General features: G+C 50.0%; 1 protein-coding gene across 1 annotated transcript in view; it reads right to left on the bottom strand.

The window, feature by feature from the left end:
- SH3PXD2B (SH3 and PX domains 2B) overlaps nt 1-23781 on the bottom strand; it is a 119536-nt gene that overhangs the window by 83273 nt on the left and 12482 nt on the right. The window contains exon 2 of the mRNA XM_050793167.1: nt 3732-3812. Within this exon, the coding sequence (XP_050649124.1) occupies nt 3732-3812 (81 nt within the window). The remainder of the gene's footprint in view (nt 1-3731; nt 3813-23781) is intronic.

The following is a 23781-nucleotide window of genomic DNA, read 5'->3' as shown; positions in this document are numbered from 1 at the left end:
AGCTACTCGGGAGGCTGAGGCAGGAGAATGGCGTGAACCCGGGAGGCGGAGCTTGCAGTGAGCTGAGATCCGGCCACTGCACTCCAGCCCGGGCGACAGAGCGAGACTCTGTCTCAAAAAAAAAAAAAAAAAAAAAAAAAAAAAAAAGTTGAGTTGAAACAGGAGAGTGGAAGGAGCATTGGCTTTGGGCCAGGAAGACCCATGATCAAACCCTGGCTCAAGCATTCCCAAAGGATATCAGCTTGGGCAAGTCACACCTGTGCAGAGGGACTGCTGCCAGCTAACGCGCTTAGTGAGCCAGGTGTGTCCTGCTTACCTGGCATAATAAATGCACGAGGAAGGCACTTTCAATCCTACTATGCAGATGAGGAGACTGAGGCTCAGAAACATATAGTGGTGACCCCAAGCTAAGCTCTGAACAGGCAGAGCTGAGATTTGCATCCAGGTCTGCCTGACTGAAAGCCAAGGTCTTAAGCCATAGGCTACGCTGGAATAGGGAACTCAGAGAACCCCGTCCACCTTGCACAGGGCCTGGCCGCGTGCCTCGACATGTCAGCAATGAACAACATTTGCATAAGCACTTCCAGGGCCCCCTTGCCACTCCGCTTCTCATCAAATCTCTTCCAGATGACTCCATGTCCCCACCTCCCCGGCAACAGCTGACAGGCTTGGCGGTGAACTATGATCCAGGGTCCTTAGGATAATCAGATTCTCCCTTCTGGAGACTGGAATCGGCATCCAGAAACTCTAGTGCTTTGACAACAGGGAAGAACACTGCAACTCCGGGCGGAAGGTGCTCACTGGGGGATGCTCTTAGGGGATGTGGGCCAGTGGGTAGCTGGAGGAAGTGGTCCAGAACAGGCTCCATGGGAGATCCTGAGGCCACAAGGACAGATGGCCTGGGTTCCTGGCTCCTGTGAGGCTGGTTGTATTTTCTGCTCTAGGTTTCAGCGAACACACCTGCCTCTTCCCATATATCCAACCCCATCCCTCTCTTTGTGCCTAAGCTAGCTGAGTGGGCTTTGCTCGGTGGATGTAAATAATTCCTAGGATAACAATCATGTGTTATTGTTCCCTACCTCCTCTTCTGCTCCTCGGAGGTGCGAGGCAGGCAAGAGGCCTCTGAAAGCAATATACAGGTAGCCCTCCCTATCTAGACCCTCACTGCACGAAAAGTCAGTCTAGCAACGTGCAAACATGTTTACCTAACACTCACTCTTTGAAGACCTACTACAGTGAATCTGCATAAATCACCACAGATCCAGGTAAAGAATGTGGAGGGTCCTCCATTTGTATCTCATTCATTCTCAGCCAGGACTGTGCCTCCTGCCCATGGCATCAAAAGATGCTGGGCGTTATCACCACTGTGATCCTCCCTTCCTCTCCCCCAGGGTTTAGATCTTTCTTCCCCTGCCCCAGTGCTCGCTCCTGTCAAGTTCACTTTAGATGGTATCTTAGCATGTTTTAACATACAGCTGCTTTGTTTCTTTACATTCTGTTTGCTGCAGAGCAGAAGCAATAATATAATTTGTTTATGATTCTGTTTGATATTGTTGCATACTGAACATAAAACATCACTAATGAATTCATTACATTTTAAATAGGTAACTGGTGTCTCACTTGTTTTACATTATGCAATGACTCTTGGCAGTTCGTTATGTAGGCGTTTCGGGAAACCACTTAGGAACACATTATTTCCCCTCCCCCTGCAAAATAATGAAACACAAGCTCTGAAAATTCTCTATTCGACCCTGTCAGGAGCAAATTAGGTCAGAATAATGAAGGATGCCAACCTTCTGAAAGAACCTGTGTGAAAAAAGACAGGATGATGTACAAAGGCCAGAGGCAGTCTTCTGACCGCCAGGAAATGTCGACTTTACCGCTGACTTTACTGGGATCGCAGCAGTTTGTGAAACTTCCTCTCTCCAGGTGTCAGTCTCCGCCCTTATTGACTTCTGAGGTGGAGCAGGGACTCCGGCAAGCCCATTGGCTGGCACATTTCTCACTCATATTGATTGGCATCAAGTTGAGCCTGTGACACACAATAATGTGTTTGCTGGGATTTCTGACAAGTGACTTTTACCCTTTCCTGCTGGGTGTGAGCCCAGAGCTGTCGTATCAATGTGCAATCGTGTGGGATCCGAGGATAAAGCCAACACCATGGAAGTAGGAATTGGAATGAAAGGAAGAAGCCAGATCAGGTGACACCAAAAAACCCCTGGATTAAGATGTGCTTCAAACCTGGGAGATATATTCTCCTAGGACGTTCAGTTACACCCAGCAAAAAACCTCCTGTTTACTTCAGCCAGCTTGAGTTGGGTTTCTGTCACTTGCAACAGAAGCATTCTGACTGAAAAGAAGACTGTCATGTCAGGATGGAGACTCATGTTGGCCTGAGAGGTGACAAGGCCCCTTACCAGGAGGCTGGGAGAAGATATATGTTCAGAAAGCCGGGCAAGTGCCCAACATCTCCTGAAGGTTTTCTAAAGAACTCCGTTACATCCTACGAGGAGGAACCATGACTACCTCTCACACGTGCTCTGTTAATCGCCATTAGTGACAGCAAGAAGAAACTACTGACCCATTGTTTAGACTTGTTTAACCCTAGTGGGGATGGGCTTATACCGAGCTGTTCACATTCTGTCTGGCTCCCTGTAAGGCTGGTGGTATACATGGTGTTCGTCATTCATTCATTCATTCACCAAACACTGACTGGACACATACTGTGTGTTAGGCCTTGAATAAATTATTAAGAACAGAGAGGAAGAGAAAGATGTGGTTCCGGCCCACGGTAGTCACAGCCTAGGTGGGAACACAGACAAGCAGACAGCTTCAATACAGAGAGATGCACAGAGCTGTAGGGGCACAGAATGGGTGGCCCTCACTGGCCAGGGAACAAAGTCAGGCAAGACTTCCCAGGCAGTGAGAGTCCTGAAGGGCAGAAGGGGTTACCAGAGCCATGAGTGAACCAGGAAGGCACAGGAGTGTGTGGGGAGGGCAAAGGCGTGTGGGGAGGGCAAAGGCCTGCGGGGAGAGGCCAAGGTGAGGCAGGAGATGCAGGTCTGTCTTCGGAGCTGAATGGCCCAAAAGTCTAGACACACTCAACAAACCCAGCTCACCAGCAAACACGATTATCATCTAAAACTTAAGTTCAAACACTGCACGCCAAAGCCATTTGGAAATGATTTGCAGACAACCCTCCATTCTAGAGCAGCCAACAGGTACCCTTTCTCTTAAGGGGAAATATGAAATATCAAAACATAAAGCAACAAAGCACATTATTTGTGTCTCAAAAGTAATGGATGTCAGGTTTTCTTTATTTTTTTTAGATGCAGTTTTGCTCTTGTTGCCCAGGCTGGAATACAATGGCACAATCTTGGCTCACCGCAACCTCTGCCTCCTGGGTTCAAGCAATTCTCCTGCCTCAGCCTCCTGAGTAGCTGGGATTACAGGCACCCATCACCACACCTGGCTAATGTTTGTATTTTTAACAGAGACGGGGTTTCACCATGTTGGCCGGGCTGGTCTCAAACTCCTAACCTCAAGTGATCCACCCACCTCGGCCTCCCAAAGTGCTGGGATTATAGGCATGAACCATCGCGCCCAGCCATGGATGTCATTTTTAAGTCTGGGAAATTAAAAAAAATTTTGGACTCTAAAGTTATAGTGGAATGTAAGTCCAATTAAACTCCTTCCCACCCTGCAGCTCACCAGAGACCTCAAATCCTTACCTGGAGGTCAAAGAACTTGCTGTAGCGCCGGTAGATGGCCTCGGTGGAGCCACTGGACCATGTGACCCGGATGATGTAGACCTGCGGGAATAACAGACGAGATGGGTGTTAACATAACACCAGAAGTGGCCTCCCAATCTCTGGGACCCAGGGGGAGCACAAGACTAAGAGTCAGAAAGCCGTGGGTTTCAGCCTTAGCTCTGCCAATGACTGGCAATGGACAAGTTACTTGCTGTAAGCCTCAACTCCCTCCTCAATAAAATGGGTGTAATAACCCCCAACAGAGTTGTGCAAAGGATGAATGACATCAAGTATGGGGATGCGCTGGCACCGCGTCAGCTCAGGAGAAGCTGCTATTTTCAGCATTGCCAGGATTCCTCGCTACCCGCTCAATTCAGTGAGCTACAGGCTGACTATCTTGCCAGTCATTCCTAAAGCCTTGACTTTCATCAGGAGAAGTCACAAAGACGTGCAGCTCTTGGCCATCTTATATTTTCCATGGGTCAGCCCATCATGCTGTCTCCACCAACGAGGACCTGGGCCAAGTTATTTTTTCCCTGAGTCCCAGTTTCTCCTGCGAATGGGGCTAACGGCACCTGCTTCCTCTGCCTCCCAGGATAGATGTGAGGCGCTGAGGAAATTAAGGATGAAGGATCATTTTATAAACCACTGGGCTGTGCTTCCAACCTGTGTCACACGTCACGGCACACACAGAAAACAATACATTGATAACAAATCTGGGCAAACTGAGGTGACTATTAGAGGTCAGAGGCACCTGGCTGGGGCCTTTGGTGGCCCTGGACACACCAGGTAGACCCTTAAGGGCTAAGGGATCAGCACATCTGTGACCTATTCCTGGACTGTATAAACTATCTGTTGCTATAGGGTAGTTGTGACAATTAAAATACATGCATACGTGAAAGCTGTTTGGAAAGAGAGAAATGTCATAGAAACACAAGGCACTCAGTGCTGTTAGAGACCCTGGGGTTTCACAGGCAGGGTCCCTGTGTCCTCCACGAGCTGAGGGTTAGCAGGAGACACAATGCATACATAAGTGAATATGACTGACTCCTGGGATGCTCCTTCCCCACCTTCAGCTCACCCCCATGCATACAGAAGGTGGGAGGGGTACATTCTCCATTCATGGTGATTGGTTGAAGGAAGAACATGTGACTTGAGCTGGGCCAATCAGAGACAGTAGGAGTCTGCCCTGGGACTTTTTGTTTTTTCTGAGACGGAGTCTAGCTCTGTTGCCCATGCTGGAGTGCGATGGCACGATCTCGGCTCACTGCCTCCTGGGTTCAAGAGATTCTCGTGCTTTAGCCTCCCGAGTAGCTGGGATTACAGGCGAGCGCCACCGTGCCCAGCTTATTTTTGTATTTTTAGTAGAGACGGGGGTTTCGTCATGTTACTCAGGCTGGTCTTGAACTGCTGACCTCAAGTGATCTGCCTGCGTCAGCCTCCCAAAGTGTTGGGATGCTCGAGCCACCGCGCCCGCCCCGCCCTGGGACTTTTGCTCCAACTCTGGAGAAAGCCAAGCTCTTCTCCTGAGGTTGCCAGGCTGTCAGGATGTGGAGCTGCTGGGGGCCACCTATCCTCACCGGGGGTGCGGGGGAGCCTGCCTGAGAAAGGAGCCACTATGCCGATGACAGTCTAAGCTTACATCCAGCTCTGCCTGAAGCGAAATGTATTCCTGGACTATCCAGTTTCCTGGGCCAATAATTACGTCTTGGGCCACATCCACTCTCTTGAATAACTTTTGCAGCCAGTTCAAGTTTGGTTTCTTTTTTTTTTTTTTTTTTTTGAGACGGAGTCTCGCTCTGTCGCCCAGGCTGGAGTGCAGTGGCGCTATCTCGGCTCACTGCAAGCTCCGCCTCCCGGGTTCACGCCATTCTCCTGCCTCAGCCTCCCGAGTAGCTGGGACTACAGGCGCCCGCCACCTCGCCCGGCTAATTTTTTTGTATTTTTAGTAGAGACGGGGTTTCATTGTGTTAGCCAGGATGGTCTCGATCTCCTGACCTCGTGATCCGCCCGTCTCGGCCTCCCAAAGTGCTGGGATTACAGGCTTGAGCCACCGCGCCCGGCCTCAAGTTTGGTTTCTGACCCACGTAATCCAGTCCAGGTTGATACTGGAAGGGGGCAGGAGAGAGATTTCTGAAGCCTGGAGCCACCACAGTGTAACTGACGGTCACGTAGGATTTTAGACAGCAGGAGAGGAAGGCAGCAGCTGCGGGTAGAGGGGAATGAGGGTGGAACAAAGACCAGCTCAGGATGAAGCCGCACTGTGCCTGGCAGCGGTTTCCATAGTGGTTTTAGCCAGAGTCTCTTTTCAAATGAGTTCTTAGGAGAATATTCACATTCCAAACAGAAGATGGAACAACTTTAGGGGCTATTCACACCAGTGTGAACATCATTGACTTATAGGAGAAGGTTCTTCAGGTGAGAAGAGATGAAAAATGTTAAGATAAATCAGGACAGATCGGAGGTGACCTTGAATGCCAAGCTAAGGAGTTTACCTGGCATGGCCTCGCCAAACCCAATACAGATTATATTTCAAAACATGGCAGAGATGGGGGAGCTTGGGCTCTAGAGTCAAGAAGCTCTGAGCTCACACAATTTCCTAACTCCTGGAGCCTCAGCTTTCTTATTGGGTAAAATGCGGTCATCAAGCCTACAGAGTTGTGATGAGCACAAGAGGAAAAGCTCTGAGCACTTTGCCAGGAAGAGAGAAAATGTTCATGAAGTCTCAGCACCTTGCTCTCAGACTGCCCAGTACCTACCCCATCCCTGCTCATAAAAACAGGCTCCTTTGACACCAAGGATTTGGGCATCCAGCCCACGCTTCTTCCCTGTCTGTGCTCCCTGTTCCTAGGTAACTCACGGAGGCACGGAAGAGGCCACAGCATCCTTTAGGAGGTAAGGGTCAGTCATCATCTCAGAAAGGCGACTTTGTGATGTGAAAAAACCCTGAACAGTCGTGGTGAGTTTTACTTAAAAAGAATACTTCAAATGTGTTTCTCAGCTTTCCACCCTGCTTCACCAAGACTCCAGCATGGAGATTTTGAATGGTTTACATTCATTCACTTATTCACTCTTCAACATCTATTAAGCACTGACTGCATGCCAGGCCCTCTGCTAGGGGCTAAGATACTATGGGGAGCAAGGCAGACCCAGACCCTGCCCTTGTTAAGTGGAGAGACGGGCAATAAACCAGCAAACCTGCCAACATGCTGGGCAAGACCTCAAAGTCTGCATGAGGGTGGTAGATGTGGGGGTCTTGGAAGGGAAGGCCTATCTGAGGAGGCAACCTTTGAACTGAGATCTGAAGGGTGAGGAGCTGGTTGAGAGCTGAGGAAAGGGTGTGCAGGCAAAAAGAAAAGTGGGAACGAACATGCGGCAGCAGGAAAATGCTTGCCTGTGTGTGTGAGGAACAGGAGACTATGACAGCCGACAGCGCTGCGGGAGGAAGGGGCTGAGTGGGGGAGGAGGCAGCAGCTGATGACGAGGGGCTTGCAGGCTACAGAGAAGCGTCTGGATTTCATTCTATTGAAGAGTTTGAAGGGGTGGGGGAGGCGTGTGACAGGATCCAGGGTACTGTTTAAAAATATCCATGTGTATCCCTCCAGCTGCTGTGTGGAAATGGCTTGAAGAGGGGCAGGGACACCAGTAAGGCACCTTTTGCACTACGGACAGGAAGTTAGAGCTGGAGGGGACCACAGAATGCAGCTCATTAAAGGGCCGCACCTGCCAGATGGGTAAACTGAGGGCCCGAAAGGGAAAATACCGTATCAAAGGTCCCCGCCTCCGGGGATGCTTAAGCAAGATTTGAATGACTGTCAAGGACACTGCCAACGGGGATTAAAAAACAAAGAAAAATTGTCAAAGAATGGATTTTTTTCTTAAAACCAACAAAAAGCACACTCCCATAAATGGAAAAAAAAATTCTGCTTACACACTTCATCCTTGATCTCTTGTTTACAATTTTTAAAGTTCTGAACATACAGTACAAGGATTCTGCAGCAAGCCTAATTGGTTTATTGGAATCAACCCCTGAACACAACGTGATGTCTGCATTTTTAGGCAGAGACCTAATTTTTTAATGAGAGCTGTCCTAGTGCAGGGCTTTGTCCCCATCCTGGGTTTGGGGGCTGGTGAGAGAGCATGCACCCTGGGTCACAGAGCCAGCTCTGCTGCTGGAGAAACTCGCTAGGTACTCACCTCTCTGGCCACCCACCCTTCTATCTAAAATGAGGACAATAATCTCCCTTGAGGGGTAAGCCACAATAGCTAACAGAGATGGGGCCAACGCCTGGCACGCACGAAGAGTGCAACGTTAAGCTTCCCCTCACAGTGGTCATCCCATGTTCCTGCTTGTCTGGTACCTTCCCCTCCTTTTTGTAACAGAATGCCGATTGCCCACGGGGAATCTCTCTTCTGGTCTTCAAGATGGGAGTGGACATGCCTCCCTCCCAGGCCCAGCCAACCACAGCCCTGCTGATGAATGATGGTTCAGGGATGGGCGCATGACGGATGAGACCAAATTCCACGACTTTCGATGGCACTCTCAGGGAAGAGACCATTTTGCCTGCTCAGTGTTTGCTGGGAGAACCTACACCAGGAATTTCCCATGGAAAGCGCCTGTCACACAGAAGAAAGCAGAGCCAGAGGGAGAGAGGAGGGCTCAGACCCCGTGGCAACATTTGAACCCCTGGATCCAGCCTGAATCCAGGACATTTCCCAGATGCAAGCCAAAACAGTCCTTTTCTTGTTCACACCAGTTTGATTTGGTGTCTGTTACGTGCAACCAGTGCAATCCTAACACACTAGACCTTTGCTTTTTTATATCCCCAACCCAGGTAATACTTAGTGGCTTGGTGCTAAGGAATTAAAGACTTCCTCATCATAGCAGTATTCACAAGAGCCCAAAGATGGAAACAACCCAAGTGTCCATTGGTGGATGCGTGCATAAATAAAATGTGGTTTAGACATGAAATGGGCCATTATTCAGCTCTGCAAAGAAAGAAAATTTGGACACATGCTACCCTATGAATGAACCTTAAGGATATTAGGCTCTGTGAAATAAGCCAGTCACAATAGAACAAATACTGTATGATTACAAGAGGTGCCTGCAGTAGTCAAACTCATAGACAGAAAGGAGAATGGTGGCTGCCAGAATGGGTAGAATGGGGAGTGGTTACTTTTCATTGTTTTGAGATGAGGTCTTGCTGTGTCACCCAGGGTGGAGTATGGTGGTGTGATCATAGCTCACATAGCTCACTGCAACCTCAAATTCCTGGGCTCAAGAGATCCTCCCACCTCAGCCTCGCAAGTAGCTGGGACTACAGACATGTGCCATTATGCCTGATTAATTTTATTATCATGATTTTTTGTAGAGACAGGGTCTCGCTTTGTTGCCTAGGCTGGTATCGAACTCCTGGCTCAAGTGATCTTCCCGTCCTGGTATCCCAAAGTACTAGGATTACAGCCGTGAGCCACCGGGCCTGGCTGAGAGTTGTTTAATGGGTGCAGAGTTTCAGTCTAGGGAGAGGAAAAAAGTTCTGGCGATAGATGGTGGTGATGGTTGCATAACAGTGTGAGTGTACTTAATGCCACTGAACTGTACGCTAGGAAATGGCTGACACGTTAAGTTTTATGTTAAACGTGTTACCACAATATAAAACAAACTTTTTTTTTTTTTTTTAAGATGGAGTATTGCTCTGTCACCCAGGCTGGAGTGCAGTGGGGTGATCTTGGCTCACTGCAACCTCCACCTCCCGGGTTCAAGCAATTCTCCTGCCTCAGCCTCCCGAGTAGCTGGGATTCCAGTCGCCTGCCACCACGCCCAGCTAATTTTTTGTATTTTCAGTAGAGAGGGGGGTTTCACCATCTTAGCCAGGCTTATCTTGAACTCCTGACCTCATGATCCACCCACCTCAGCCTCTCAAAGTGCTGGGATTACAGGCATGAGCCACCGCACCCGGCCAAAGAAACAATTTTTTAAAGCCGATTTCCTGCAGAGATTTACATACTCCATGTCATGTGCCCTGGAAATGACACTAAAACTTACTCAACGGCACAGCCTTCAAAACATGAGCCTCACATCTGAGAAACAACTTCTATGCAGAATATATTTCTTGAACTCTTGGTTGTAAGGAAACAACCAACCGGATTACAAGATGGACAAAAGACTTGAAGAGACACTTCATCCAAGAGGACTTACGGAGGGCAAGGAAGCACATGAAATATGGTCACTGCCACTAGCGAGGCAAAGTGAAACCAGGAGGAGATGCCATTACTCATCTATCAGAATGGCTAAGATGAAAAAATAGTGACAATAACAAGTGCTGATGAAAATGCACAGCAACTGGAACCCTCAGTGGGCGCTGAACCAGCGGGTGAAATGCTGTTGAACAGGACACCCACGTGGTATCAAAGTATAACCCGATGATTACTTTCCCAGCCAGGGGAAAAATGTGTAACTCTACAACTGTAACCAGGTGACCAAACCTAGCCTCATGGACAGAGGGACAATCCAGTCACTGTGTAGCCCTTGAGGTGATGCAATATGAAGTATACACAATCTGCTGTTGGTATTGCTGCCAACAATGTTTAACTTGAGCTCAAGCTCTTGACCTAGGTTCTAATTTACAAGAAATACAGGAGGCAGAGGAACAAGATAAACGACATCATAAGGAAGCAGAAAGATCTGGAATGGGGAATGTTCTACAAGTCAACTAGCAGGGCACAGCTCAGATGCTACTGCCTCCAGAAAGCCCTCTGTGACTGCTCCCTGCCCACCAGTATGAGGTCAGGTGCCCCTGCTATAGGTCTCCTTAGCACCCACTTTCCCATCACAAAGCCAATTAACTCTTTACTGAAATTGCTCAAGTGTCTGATTTCCTGCTGGGTTCTAAGTTTCACGCGAGCAAGGACCTGGCCTGTCTTGTTAACGGACTGCTGTATGCCCAGCACTGGGCAGGGTGGAAAAATCTATGCTTCGTGAATAAATGGGGAAGAAAATAAGATGCCAGGAGGCCAAGCCCTCACAGAGAGGAGCGCCTCTCCTCTGCAGGCCTTTGGTCTGTAGAAAGGGACCCTGGCCATGTTGCTGAGGTGGTCCTGCCCCTTTGCTTTTCCTCTCGGACCCCTGTGCTGCTTCACCACAATCTGCAAACACCCCCGCCCCTTGGGAGCAACATGTTTTAGGGAGCAGCTGGGACTCCTTCCCTCTGCTCAAGGAACAAGGAAGCACAGAAACCACAACTGGGGTTAGAGGGTCACAGAGGTTTCCTTCTGTTCCCAGACAGGATTTGAGCCGGAATCATCCACCCTTTAAATCTGTTCTTACACAATCTCAGCAGCAGGGCCTGTGTAATCTAACCAAGTCCAGACTCTCCAACCCGATTGCAAACCCAGTTTCACCAGGAACAGAAGTCCTGGGTTTCCTCACTTCCTCTAAGTTAGTGAGAAGCCAAACTGGTGGTGAAGGGAGGGTGGGAGGCATTGGGGTGGGGTGTCCTGAGCCAGGATCCTTTTGCAGGGGTGGGTAGATGGCTGAGCTTGGTCTCTTCCAAATCCCCGAGCCAGCAGGCCACGCTAACACTTCCCATGTTTTCCTAGCAAGGGACGGAGGCTCAGAAGTAGAGTGCCTACAGTCGCACAGCTATGACGTGCAGAGTAAGAACTCTAACCTAGGTCACCTCTAATCCTGCCACGCCGTGCCCCAGCTTGGCTGCAGCTGGAGCGTGGGCCAGCAGGGAGATGTCTGCTCACCCTCCTAACTGTCAGAGTGACCAGCAGATCGTCCTACTGTTCTGCAAGGTTGTGGAGTTCTAGGGTTACAATGGCCTGGATTTATATCCTGCTTCCTTCTCAACTAGATTTGTGCTCTTGGGAAAGTGGCTTAACCCCCATGACTCAGTTTCCTCATTTGTAAAAAATGAGGTCTGCACTACTACTAACTGCAAAGTTGGGGTGAGAATGAAATGAGAACATGCATGTAGATTCTTTCGCTCAGTGCCTGGATATGGTAAATGTTCCATAAAGAGAAACTGTCAGCAGTAGCATCATTGTGAGCAGAGGGTCACAAAAGTGAGGGAACCCTTGTCCCTGCTCCTTCTCCCTACAAATGAACTTTCCACAGCCCGTCCCACCTCTCTCCATCCCACACCCATCTCCCTGGGCTCTGACCTCTCCACCTGTCCTTTCAGTTCTCTGGGTCCCACAGGGGTGCAGGGGAATAGCCCCCATAGTCCTGGGAACACAGGCCCACCGTGCCTGAGCTCAGGGCACAGGTTTCTCAGCTGCCAGAGAGTCAGGACTCTGTCCCTCCCCATGGGTACCTGGGGGGAAGGCCCTGACACCCCATCCACCCCAGGCCTCAGTCTGAATGGAAGGGAGCCATTATCTGGCCCAAATGCCAACTGCCACACACTCAAGAATCTGACTGGTGCCCGGGCTTCATCTTCCCTGGTTTTCCTCCTCCACTTAGGGTTGAGAACTCTCCCAGGTCAGCCTGACCTTGCCAGGAGCTGACATTGGGAGGAACAGTGACACAGCTCATGGATGGTGTTAGGTGTTTTGTGGCCTGGGCCAGAATAACCCTCTTCCTCTGAGGACCAACCTGTCCCAGGGCCTCCAAAAGCCACTTTTCTTAAACTTGACCACTTTGAAAAGGCAGGAAAGAAAACCAAACCCCTGGCCAATGTCCCACTTGAGAAGTAACCACCTGTTCTTTTTTTTTTTTTTGAGATGGAGTCTCGTTCTGTCACTCAGGCTGAAGTGCAGTGGTGCGATCTCGGCTCAATGCAACCTCCACATCCCGGGTTCAAGAGATTTTCGTTCTTCAGCCTCCCAGGTAGCTGGGATTACAGGTGCCCATCACCACTCCTGGCTAATTTTTGTATTTTTAATAGAGACAGGGTTTCACCATGTTCCCAAGGCTGGTCTTGAACTTCTGGTCTCAGATGACCCACCCGCCTCGGCCTCCCAAAGTGCTGGGATTATAGGCTTGAGCCACCGTGCCCAGGCTGTAACCACCTGTTCTGCCTAACCCCCATGGCCACAGCTGATTGGCCCATGGATAGAGTCACGTGATCCAAGCCCGGCCAATCAGGTTTTTTCTTTCTCAGAAATCTGGGATCAGCCCTGAGCAAGCAAGCTCCATCCAGTAGAGCTGCAACCCGGAGCCATGCTCCAAACACTAGGTCTGCAGAGAGGATAAGTGAAGGAGAGGTGTCAGGAGAGGAGCGACGGGGAGAGCCTGACTTGGCTTCGGGCAGTACTCCAGTTCCTACTTCCCAGGCCTGCCAGCCCACCGGAGGCTCTCTATGACGCACAACAGGGGCTGGGCCTTTCAGCTAATTCCACTTTTGGCATGATGAGGGTTTTTGTGCAACTAAAACAATTCCATGAATTACAGGGGAAAAGTTCAGGCATTATCTTAGGTAAAAAGAACAAGCTAAAACAATGTAATCTCAATCTCAAAAAAATTCTGTAATGATATCAACTGTATATAAATGCGTGTGGGTGTTTATATACACAGACACCCATTGCACACACACACCGTTGATACTCATTGTTTGTGGTAGTTATGTTCTGTAAAGTCACCGAGAACACTGATTTAGCAAATACCCTAGGAGAAATACAGGGTTAGGGTCTTTCGAGTCTATGTTTTGTTTTTGTCAAGTGATCAATACATAACTTTGTTGCATGTGTGTTTCTGTTTAAAGATACCTTATTTAGGCTGGGCGCAGTGGCTTGTAATCCTAGATTATGCCTGTAGTCCTAGCACTTTGGGAGGCCGAGGCGAGCGGATCACCTGAGGTCAGGGGTTCGAGACCAGTCTGGCCAACATGGTGAAACGCCATCTCTACTAAAAATACAAAAATCACCCAGGCGTGTGGGCGCCTGTAATCCCAGCTACTGGAGAGGCTGGGGCAGGAGAATCACTTGAACCTGGGAGGCGGAGGTTGTACTGACCCAACATTGTGCTATTGCACTCCAGCCTGGACAACAGAGACTCCGTCTCAACCAACCAACCAACCAACCAACCTTATTTAATATGCATGGTTAATTCATCAACATTGAACTCACAGTCAACAGCACTACAACTCGTGCCTGAATGAAGCTTCTCCATAGGCACATCACAGCCATCTTGCGTTTAGGCTGACCAGACAGCATGTCAGCACGGCATTTGTGGGCCATACTAAACAGCAAAATCAACAAAAAGCACAAAATATACAAATGCAGCACTCATAGACTAGGACACGGATTCTTGTTAAGAGTATGGGAGCTGAAACGAGGGGGGAGTGTTGCTCATTCAACCTCAGCTGGGAACGTGCATGTTGGGTGACTCAAATTTTTCACTGCTCTGCACCTACCCATGTCCGAAAATGCCCACAAAAGTGCTTCGAGTATTGCTTTTGAGTTACAAATAAATTTTAGCAAGTAGGCAAATTCGCAAACACGAAATCTATGAATAATGAGGATTGACTGGCTGGGCGTGGTCCACCTGTAATCCCAGCATTTTGGGAGGCTGAGGCAGGCGGATCACCTGAGGTTAGGAGTTCAAGACCAGCCTGGCCAACATGGTGAAACCCCATCTCTACTAATAATACAAAAATTAGCCAGGCATTGTGGTGCATGCCTGTAATTCCAGCTACTTGGGAGGCTGAGAGAGAAGAATCACTTGAATCCGGGAGGTGGAGATTGCAGTGAGCTGAGGTCATGCTTTGTACTCCAGCCTGGTCAACAAGAGCGAAACTCTGTCTCAAAAAAAAAAAAAAAAAAAAAGGCAGGAGGCGGGGAAGAAATTTTTTTTTTTTTTTGAGACGGAGTCTCTCGCTCTGTAGCCCAGGCTGGAGTGCAGTGGCCGGATCTCAGCTCACTGCAAGCTCCGCCTCCCGGGTTCACGCCATTCTCCGGCCTCAGCCTCCCGAGTAGCTGGGACTACAGGCGCCCGCCACCTCGCCCGGCTATTTTTTTTTGTATTTCTTAGTAGAGACGGGGTTTCACCGTGTTAGCCAGGATGGTCTCGATCTCCTGACCTCGTGATCCGCCCGTCTCCCAAAGTGCTGGGATTACAGGCTTGAGCCACCCCGCCCGGCCTTTTTTTTTTTTTTTTTTTTTTGAGACGGAGTCTTGCTCTGTCGCCCGGGCTGGAGTGCAGTGGCCGGATCTCAGCTCACTGCAAGCTCCGCCTCCCGGGTTTGCGCCATTCTCCTGCCTCAGCCTCCTGAGTAGCTGGGACTACAGGCGCCCGCCACCGCGCCCGGCTAGTTTTTTGTATTTTTTTAGTAGAGACGGTGTTTCACCGTGTTAGCCAGGATGGTCTCGATCTCCTGACCTCGTGATCCGCCCGTCTCAGCCTCCCAAAGTGCTGGGATTACAGGCTTGAGCCACCGCGCCCGGCTGCGGGGAGGAATTGGCTGTACCATATCTAAATATGTGTTTATGAGCTTGTATACACACACACACACACACACACACACACAGTTACGCACCACCTAACATTTTCCAGTGATGGACCGCATATACAACAGTGGTTCCATAAGATTATAACACAGTATTTCTATAAAACCTTTTCTATGTAACACATGGCAAGTATTTGTATATTCTACTCAAATACCATTGTGTTACAATTGCCTACAGTATTCAGTACAGTAACACAGTGTACAGGTTTTTAGGCCAGGAGCCATAAGCTATACCACAGAGCATAGGTGTGTAGTAGACACACCTATCTAGGTTTGCATAAGTATGCACTATGATATTCACATGATGAAACCGCCTAGCAACACATTTCTCAGAACTATCCCTGTCGTTAAATGACACATGACCATGCATATATATGTCAGTGGTTCGCTCTGGGGTGGTATGAATATGGGGGACTTTAACAATTCTGTTCTTGATGCTTGTATTTTCCAGATTTTTAAAACTTTATTTTCTTTTATAATCAGAAAAAAAGATGTCACTTTCTAGGAGCACTGAAAGAAACCTGTCTGTGGGGGCACTTTCTTGTCTTGAACCCCAGGCCAACATCTTCTCTGTTACCCTGGCTCAGTCCTAGGGCCATCAAGGAGCCCCTGCCGGGTGCCAGCCCAGCTGATGGCGCAGGGATGCCCGGGGTGGGGGTGGGAGGACACTGGCTCGCCAGCCATGGAGCCAGCAGATGGGCCCCAACCGGAACTTACTATGGGAGTGAGGTTAAGTCCTTGACCTCTTACAGCCTCTCTGTTCTCTGAAAAACAGAGATAAAGTCCATCCCACCTTGCAGGCTAAGCTCTCCAGAAATGGAACGATCTCTAGAAAGGAATCCATGTTGTCGGAATCTCTGCTCATGGGACTTGAGGGCAAACGTTTACTGAATGTTGCCCAACCCTTCACCTCCTCGCGGGGTCTAACTCCAGTCTAAGGGGATGGGGACTCCCCGTGTCCAGAGGGCCCCCATTAAGCATGCAGGAATTTGGCCCCGTTTCCAAGCAGTGACAGCCAAGAGGTCAGCTCTTCCATGAATAAAGTGCTAACATTCAACAGCAGAGTAGACTGACTACAGTTAACAACAGCGTATTGTGTATTTCAAAATAGTTAGAAGAGAGGACTTGAAATGCTCTCAACACATAGAAATGACAAATATTTGAGGGGACGGACACCCCAAATGCCCTGACTTGATCATTACACACTCTATGCATGCAACAAAATATCATAAATGTCCCATGAAAATGGACAAACATTATATATCAATAAAATATAAAAAGATTTAAGCCAGTATCAAGCTTAGAGGCTCTTGAAAAACAACAGGGCCAGGCTATCAACAGGCCAAGATACCTCTGCAAGCCCCCGGCACCCCTGGGTTAGCTGACATCCTCATCCTTGCCGACCCACTGGCCCAGATCTCTGCACAGGGCTGTAGCTCTTGGAAAGGCCCCAGAACTCCATTGATGCTGTCTCCAGGGTAAGCTGATGTGAAACAGCTGCCGCCTGCTTCCCCTGCTCTGTGAGCTCCTAAGTTTTCACCACTTGAACTGGAAAACAAGGTAAAAAGTGCTGGGATGACAGACGTGAGCCACCGCACCCAGCAGGTCTCCTTTCTTAAAGAAGGAACAGAAGACCTCAGAACAGGCGACACTAGCCAGGAAGAACTTAACACATTGATTTTTCTCTTTCTTTTGAATTTCATTTCCTTCTATTTTTAGCAAGTGCTACTCCTGGTTTTCCCCAGGTATAGTAGACAGCTAAAATTTCCATTTAAAAGTAATTTAAGTAAAAATGTGAGTCAATTTGAAGAATAATACCGTATTAGGAATATAGACTGTAGGGAGCTTGTGGATATGTCAAAAATTATGATGGTGCTGGTAAGATTGAGAAAGAGGATGGTCCTGTGTCAGTGGAATTCCTTGCCATTCTCACTGTATCTGGATGTGTTTGTTTGAGACAGGGTGTTGCTCCCTCTGTCATCCAGGTTGGAGTACAGTGGTGTAATCACAGCAGCCTCGAATTCCCAGGCTCAAGCGATTCTCCAGCCTCAGTCTCCCGAGTAGGTGGAATTACAGGCATGCACCACCATGCCTGGCTAATAAAAAATTTTTTTTGTAGAGATGGGATCTCAGTATGCTGACCAGGGTGGTCTAGAACTCCTTGCCTCAAGCGATCTACCTGCCTCAGCCTCCCAAAGTGCGGAATTATAGGTGCGAGCCACCACACACAGCCAAGTTTTGTTTTTTTTATAGATCAACAGCTATAACCTTTCTGAATTCAGAGCCCTCTCCTGGCTCTACAAGGCTGGTGGATAGCCAGGAACAAATTGGGTGACTGAAGACAACATCTCAAGAGAAGGCACAAATGGGGCCGGGGCTGTTTCCTTGCAGGGGCTGTTAGAAAGGAGCATCCGCGAGACAGAACTCTGTGGTCCATTAGCAATGTCTGCCAGGGGCAGGGGCTGAGGGCTAGTGAGACGGGCGCTACCTACTTAGCATCCCTGGTCTAGATCAATCCCTGCATTTTACAAATGAAGATAGGGAGGTGCTGGCTGAGAGGTGCAGTGACTTGCTTAGGGTTATACTCTCAGCTGTGGACTCTTTCTGCTTCCATGACAGTGTCTGAATTTCTTTGCAAGTTCCTTGTGCCCCTCTGGGCCTCTTGCATAAGAGACTTACCCAGAGAGCTTTAATCTGGAGGGCTCTTAGAAGTGACTCAGGCCAGCAGTGAAACCGGCCTCCAAGAAGCCCCAGGATCCTGGAGAGGCCCTGTGGGTGGCCTTTTGGGCCGTCCACCCTAGTTTCCATAGCGCAGTGCCACTTTTGGCTCTTCTGTATACGTTACAGGTATAACCCAGCAGCCTGCAGCCAAATCACCACCAGAACTGCCTCTATAAAGGGCCTCGGCTCCTTCACTGGCCACAGCCCTATTCTGCCTGCTTCAGGCAGACAACAAAGGGTTCCAGGCCTTTAAAGCATTTGAAAACCCTCTTCTAGACTATCCTTTGTTCTATAGTTAGGGATATGAGGCCAGAGGGGAAAGGGACTTGCCCAAGGCCACGTAGCCAGCAGGAAGCAAAGCTGGAACCAGAAGCCAGGGCTATCATCTGGAGGTGCTGAGAATGCGGGCCCTCTGTTCCAGACTGCTGTTTCTCATACCTACGAAACAGCAGAAGCCTGCGGAGATGAAGGGAGCAAATATGCTGTCTCTCATGCAGTGCACAGAGGAGCTAGGGCTTTCCGCTCACCAGCCACACAGCTTCTGCAGCAGGCCATTAGGCCATGATTGCTAAAGCCATCCTGCTCTGCAGCCAGAGCAAGCTTAAATGCCAAAGCACATGCAGCTCTGGGCTCGAGGAGCAGTGCTGGCGTCAAGATCCAGGCGAACTCATTTCCCGCAGAGAAGGGTTCAGGACTATGTCTGAGGGTTCCTAGGAATCCACAGACCGCAGTTTCAGAAGGCAGCTGTAAGAGGGGCTTCTGAATGAAGCTCCCACACTGGTTGGGTTCCCAGGTGGCAGATCCTGGGAAGAGCTTGGGAGTTAGTGACTGGCTGGGTTGCAGATGGCTTGCTCTGGGAACATGCTGTCTTGGTCACACAGGCCCAAGGTGGATAAGTATGGTCCTTGTAGGTGCCGGGGGAGGGAAAGAAACAAGGGCAAGGGAGAGATGGAGAGCGAGGAGAGGGCAGAGCGGTCGGAGGGAGCTCCACGGGCTTGACTAACAGGAAACCTGACTCCGCCATTCTTCGTGGAGACCCTGGGTTCCCTTTGGTTCTGGTCTGTTGACTGTCCCTAGCTTTGTGCCCAACATCTGGCCTATACAGGTCAGCACCCCCAACCTCTTTTTGGAACTGTAGCACCCAAAGTTTGTTTGATTTCCCAACACCCCACAGCAGCATCACCACCAGAAGTGCTGAAGGCGGAGAGGAGGAAACTGAGGCACAGAGCCATGCTGCGCCTAAGGTCGAGAGGCTGGGAAGTGGGTGACATGAGATCCATTCCCAGCCCTGCCAGCCTCCAAAGCCTCTTCACTTTCTTCTCCCAGCATCCCAAGGCCTTGGGTCTCCTGGCCCCAAGCCAGAGCTTTCCGATCTCCACATGAGCGCCAGGAATCACCAAGCTCAGACTCTGCAGCAAGTGACACACTGGAGGTGGCAGGCTGCCAATATTTTTTGCCCCCAATTTTTTCAATTAAGTGAATGCTTGGATGAGGGCCCAAATACAAGTGCTTGTGGTGTCTCGCATCAGATGAGACGTTCTAGCTTCGGGGCTGTGTTCCTACTGTGCTGTGTCCACAGAGCACGCAGCGAAGGCTCCGGTGGCTGGTGGAGCTGAGGGCTCTGCTTATCCCTGTGTGCACAGGTGTGCCAAATGGGGACATGGGGGTAGGAGTAGGGGGAGAGGAGCAGCCTCCAAAGTGGGAATCTGATCTCTCTCCCGCTGCCTCAAACTCTTCAGCTCATTCATTCATTCATTCATTCGGCATATACCCAGAGACCTACTGTGCACCAGGCTCTGCGAGAAGGGCCTCGAGCGAGAAAGAAAACACACCACACAGGCACAACATGGGGCTTAGGGGCCTCTGCAGCCTGCCCCTTCTCTGCTCCAGCCTGGCTGGCTTTCTCTTGCCTCCGGGGCTCAATGCCTGCCACTGCCGCTGGCGGAACATTTCCTCTCCCTTCCCTGCTCAGCTCCTCTTCACTTCTCCAGCATCAGCCTAGAAGTCACCTCTCCTTGGAAGCCTTCCTGGACACCCCAAGTCTCAGTCTAGCTCCCATTCTCTGAGTTCCCACAGGGCTAGGGCCACCTTCTCTCAGAGCCTGTTCCTCTAGGGGTGCTGGTCTGTTTGCATTACTGCACCCCTATTATCCTGGGGGCCCTCAGGGGCAGGGCCGGGTTTGTCTATTCACCATGGTCCCCCCAGTGTCTGGCGACAATGAGCTCTCAGGAAATGTCTGGTAAAAGAGACAAAAAGCCGAAACAGGGCCACACAGTCAAAAACCAAGGTGACCTCACTCAAGGCTCTGTGTGTCCAGAGAGTAACAATGCTCATGAAATAGCTGAATGAACAGCTCTATTGCCAAGGGTACCAGAAACAAAGCTGGCTTTGTCACAGAGGGAACGCAGGCATGGGACCCAACCCAAAAAGAGAAGTTCACATTCCACCCCAGGGTTTCTCCGAAGAGGTAATGGCGAAAAACAGGATACCAGGAGCAATTTCAACTCCAGGGGGAATGTCTCATCCCATTGCATTTCAGAGACAGGAAAGCTGAGGGAGTTCTTTGGGGTGTTGGAATTGTTCTGTAGTGGAGGTTACAGGAACCTACACATCATAAGATGCTACATCAAAAAAACAAATTTTACTGTGTTAAACCACAAAAGAGAATTTTACAGCATCCACGTAAACTAAAAAATTAAAAATAACAATCACTCTTTAATGTCATTAAAAACAACAACAAAAAACAAAAGACAGCCGGGCGTGGTGGTTCACGCCTGTAATCCAGCACTTTGGGAGGCCGAGGTGGGCAGATCACCTGAGGTCGGGAGTTCAAAACCAGCCTGACCAATATGGTGAAACCCTGTCTCTACTAAAAATACAAAAATTAGCCGGCCTGTGGTGGTGCGCGCCTGTAGTCCCAGCTACTCAGGAGGCTGAGGCGGGAGAATCACTTGAACCCGGGAGGTGGAGGTTGCAGTGAGCCAAGATCGCGCCACTGCACTCCAGCCTGGGCCACAGAAACAGAAAAAACAGAAAAAAAAAAAAAAAAAAAAAAAAAAAAAAAAACCCCACAGGCATTGGCTTTAGAATACCCGACTATGAATCCTGCCTCTATAGCCTGACGCTGCTGTGACTTTGCAAGTCACCTCACAGCTCTGAGCTTCCATTTCTTCACACCTGGAAAATGGAGAGAACAGTACCTACTTTATAGGGTTGGCTGAGGGCTAAAGGCGCTAATGCGTGTCAGGTGCTTGGCACACCATCCGCTCACAGACAGCTTCCAGGGCCATCACTAAAAATCCATTACGGAGATTAGACACTGGAGGCTCCAAGCAACTGAGTAACCATCTTCCTTGGGCCCACTCAAATCTTGCAAAGTGAGATGTTAAGAGGAAAAGTCGGGAATGTCAAGCTGCAAAAACCAGGTATGTGTGCACCGCGCGCACACACACACACACACACACACAAAGTCGGGAATGTCAAGCTGCAAAAACCAGGTATGTGCGCATGTGCGCACACCCACACCCACACCCACACACACGCGCACACACACACACAGAGCTGCCCGCCCTCTGGGCTCCCCTAACTGATGGAATCTTATCCAGCGGCATGGGCAGCAGGAACTATTTCCAGGGCTGGCCAGGCCAGGCACCTCCACTCTTGCCGACTGAGACACTGGGCTGGTGGAAACACTCCCGGCCCAGGCGTGCGGCTCCAGCCCAGGCCTCTGGCTGCCAGCTCACGCACTGCTACTCGCACACATCTGGCGCGAGGCGGCGTGGGGAACTTTCCAATGGCAAGCAGAGGTGCTGGCAGCTGGAGCCCAGGCTCAGCCGGAACCAACCTGAAGGTTGGCTTTCTAGGAAAGTCTCCAGGGCAAGCACTTAGGGCTTGTTGAGATCTCCAAGGCTGCCAGGCCTCAGAGGAGCCTGGGCAATGAAGGAAACAGACCTGGGTGAAATATTTCAAGTGAGGGCCTCTCTCGTGTTGACAGAGCTGTCCAGAGTGAATGGAGCCGCCAACAAGAGCACCCACTATGCACAAGGCAGTAGCATCAAAGCTGTCTTCAAGGACCACGTGGTCGAGATGGCAAAACAGCAATCCTGCACGTCCTCCTACACAATCACCTGCCTGGGTTTCTGCCACCCCACCCCGCATCCCCCAGGTCTGGCCTCCTGCCTCCAGCAGCCATGTTGGCCCTGCCTCGATGGGGCTGTGGGCAAGGGCAGGACCTGGGGATGCTGTGCCTGGATTCAGAGTCTGGGTGATGGGACTTGCATTTAACAAGCGGGTAGGAGAGTTCAGGGAGAACATCCCCAAAGTGCGGAAGGAGAACTGACACATGTCATCCTCTCACCTTTCAGCCCCACAACCAAAGCCAAAAATGTCAGAGCAGAAAACTGCAGAAGTCAAGACAGTTCAAACCCAAGCTCCCAATTAGGGCTAGAAACTGGGGCTCAGACTGGCTGCATCATGGGGAATCTCAGTAGGGAGCCACCAGGTCCCAGGCCGGGGCGTCCTAGGGAATGTCCAGGGCTCTCCTAGCTGTGAGGCAAGGCCACACTACATGCAAAAGGAAACCAAGTCTCAAGACAGCAATGGTGGAAGTGACAGACTCTGAGCTGGACAGACCTGGGTTCAATCTCGACTACACTACTTAAGTGGGGGTCCTAGAGAAGCTAGTTAGGGGGCTCAGTTTTCCCATCTGTAAAAGGGGGGTGCTAAGAACCTGTCGCTCGGGGCTGCTGTAAAGTGTAAATGGGATTGTGTCTGTAACACCCCTGCTACAGGGGTGGCTTATAACCCCCTTCCATGTAAGCAGAGTGAGCTCCACAGGCCCAAATCAATCCTAAAACATTAGGATGAACCAAGTGAAATTGCCATGTTTATGGGCGAAATACTGACAATTTCATATGGTTCAACCTAACAGCATCCCAGGGGCTAGAGGACCTCATCTGTGTCCACTGAACTAGACTAAGAGTTAGTACTCTTCATTTCAGCATCAGGCACAGCGATGACCCTCCTTCCCCCTCATTTAGAGATGAAGAAGATACTGAGGTTCTGAGAGGTTAAGTAACCTGGCCCAAATCATATAACTGGAAAGTGACAAAGCCAGGGTTTGTACTCAGGCCTGGCTGCCTCCAAAGCCTGCAGCTTAACCACGATGACACACTGACTGCTCGGCCTGGGGCCAGCAGGGCGTCATCTCGTGTGATTCTGTCTCAGCATCAAGGACGTCAGTGGCTGCTGCCTTAGAATCATGGGACCTTGGGACTGTCAGGGCCCAAGCAGTTAATGGCTTTGTTCAAGAAACACACTTGGGCTGGGCATTTATTCTAGGCCAGGCCCTGAACACAAAATGCGGGGGTCACACCCTAGACGATGATGAACTCAATGTGTACGTGTCATGATGGGATTGGTCCACTGGGGCCTCAGCATCAAAGCTGGGTACCCTGGTGAGGTAACGGAAGGGTCACCCAGAAACAGGCCAACTAGACTGGTCTAGGATACTCTCTTGACAATGTACGAACTGAATCCAGCCTCATCCTCCCTTCCCACTGAGCTTGGGGTCAGGAGAGGGAGAAGAGAACTAGACAGGAATATAAAGGGAGTATACTCTCAGACCCTGGGGCCAGCCACCTTTTAGGAGTGTCATAGGGGAGGAGACGGGATTCCTCCATGAAATCACATGTGGTTCCTGAGGCCAGATTCTGTGGGTACCCTTGGTCACTCCTGGACCCCTCCCTTGTTGGGCTCCTAATCTGCCAGAGACTAATCCCTGCCCCTGTCCCAATTTGAACCCTGGTGGACTTTTATGCCATCCTACACTGTCCTCTCCCCTCTAGAGAAAACTT

This window comes from Macaca thibetana, chromosome 6, assembly GCF_024542745.1.
Source record: "Macaca thibetana thibetana isolate TM-01 chromosome 6, ASM2454274v1, whole genome shotgun sequence".
Lineage (NCBI taxonomy): Eukaryota > Metazoa > Chordata > Mammalia > Primates > Cercopithecidae > Macaca > Macaca thibetana.
The sequence above is the reverse complement of the archived record's forward strand: the minus strand, read 5'-3'. Positions and strand labels throughout refer to the sequence as shown.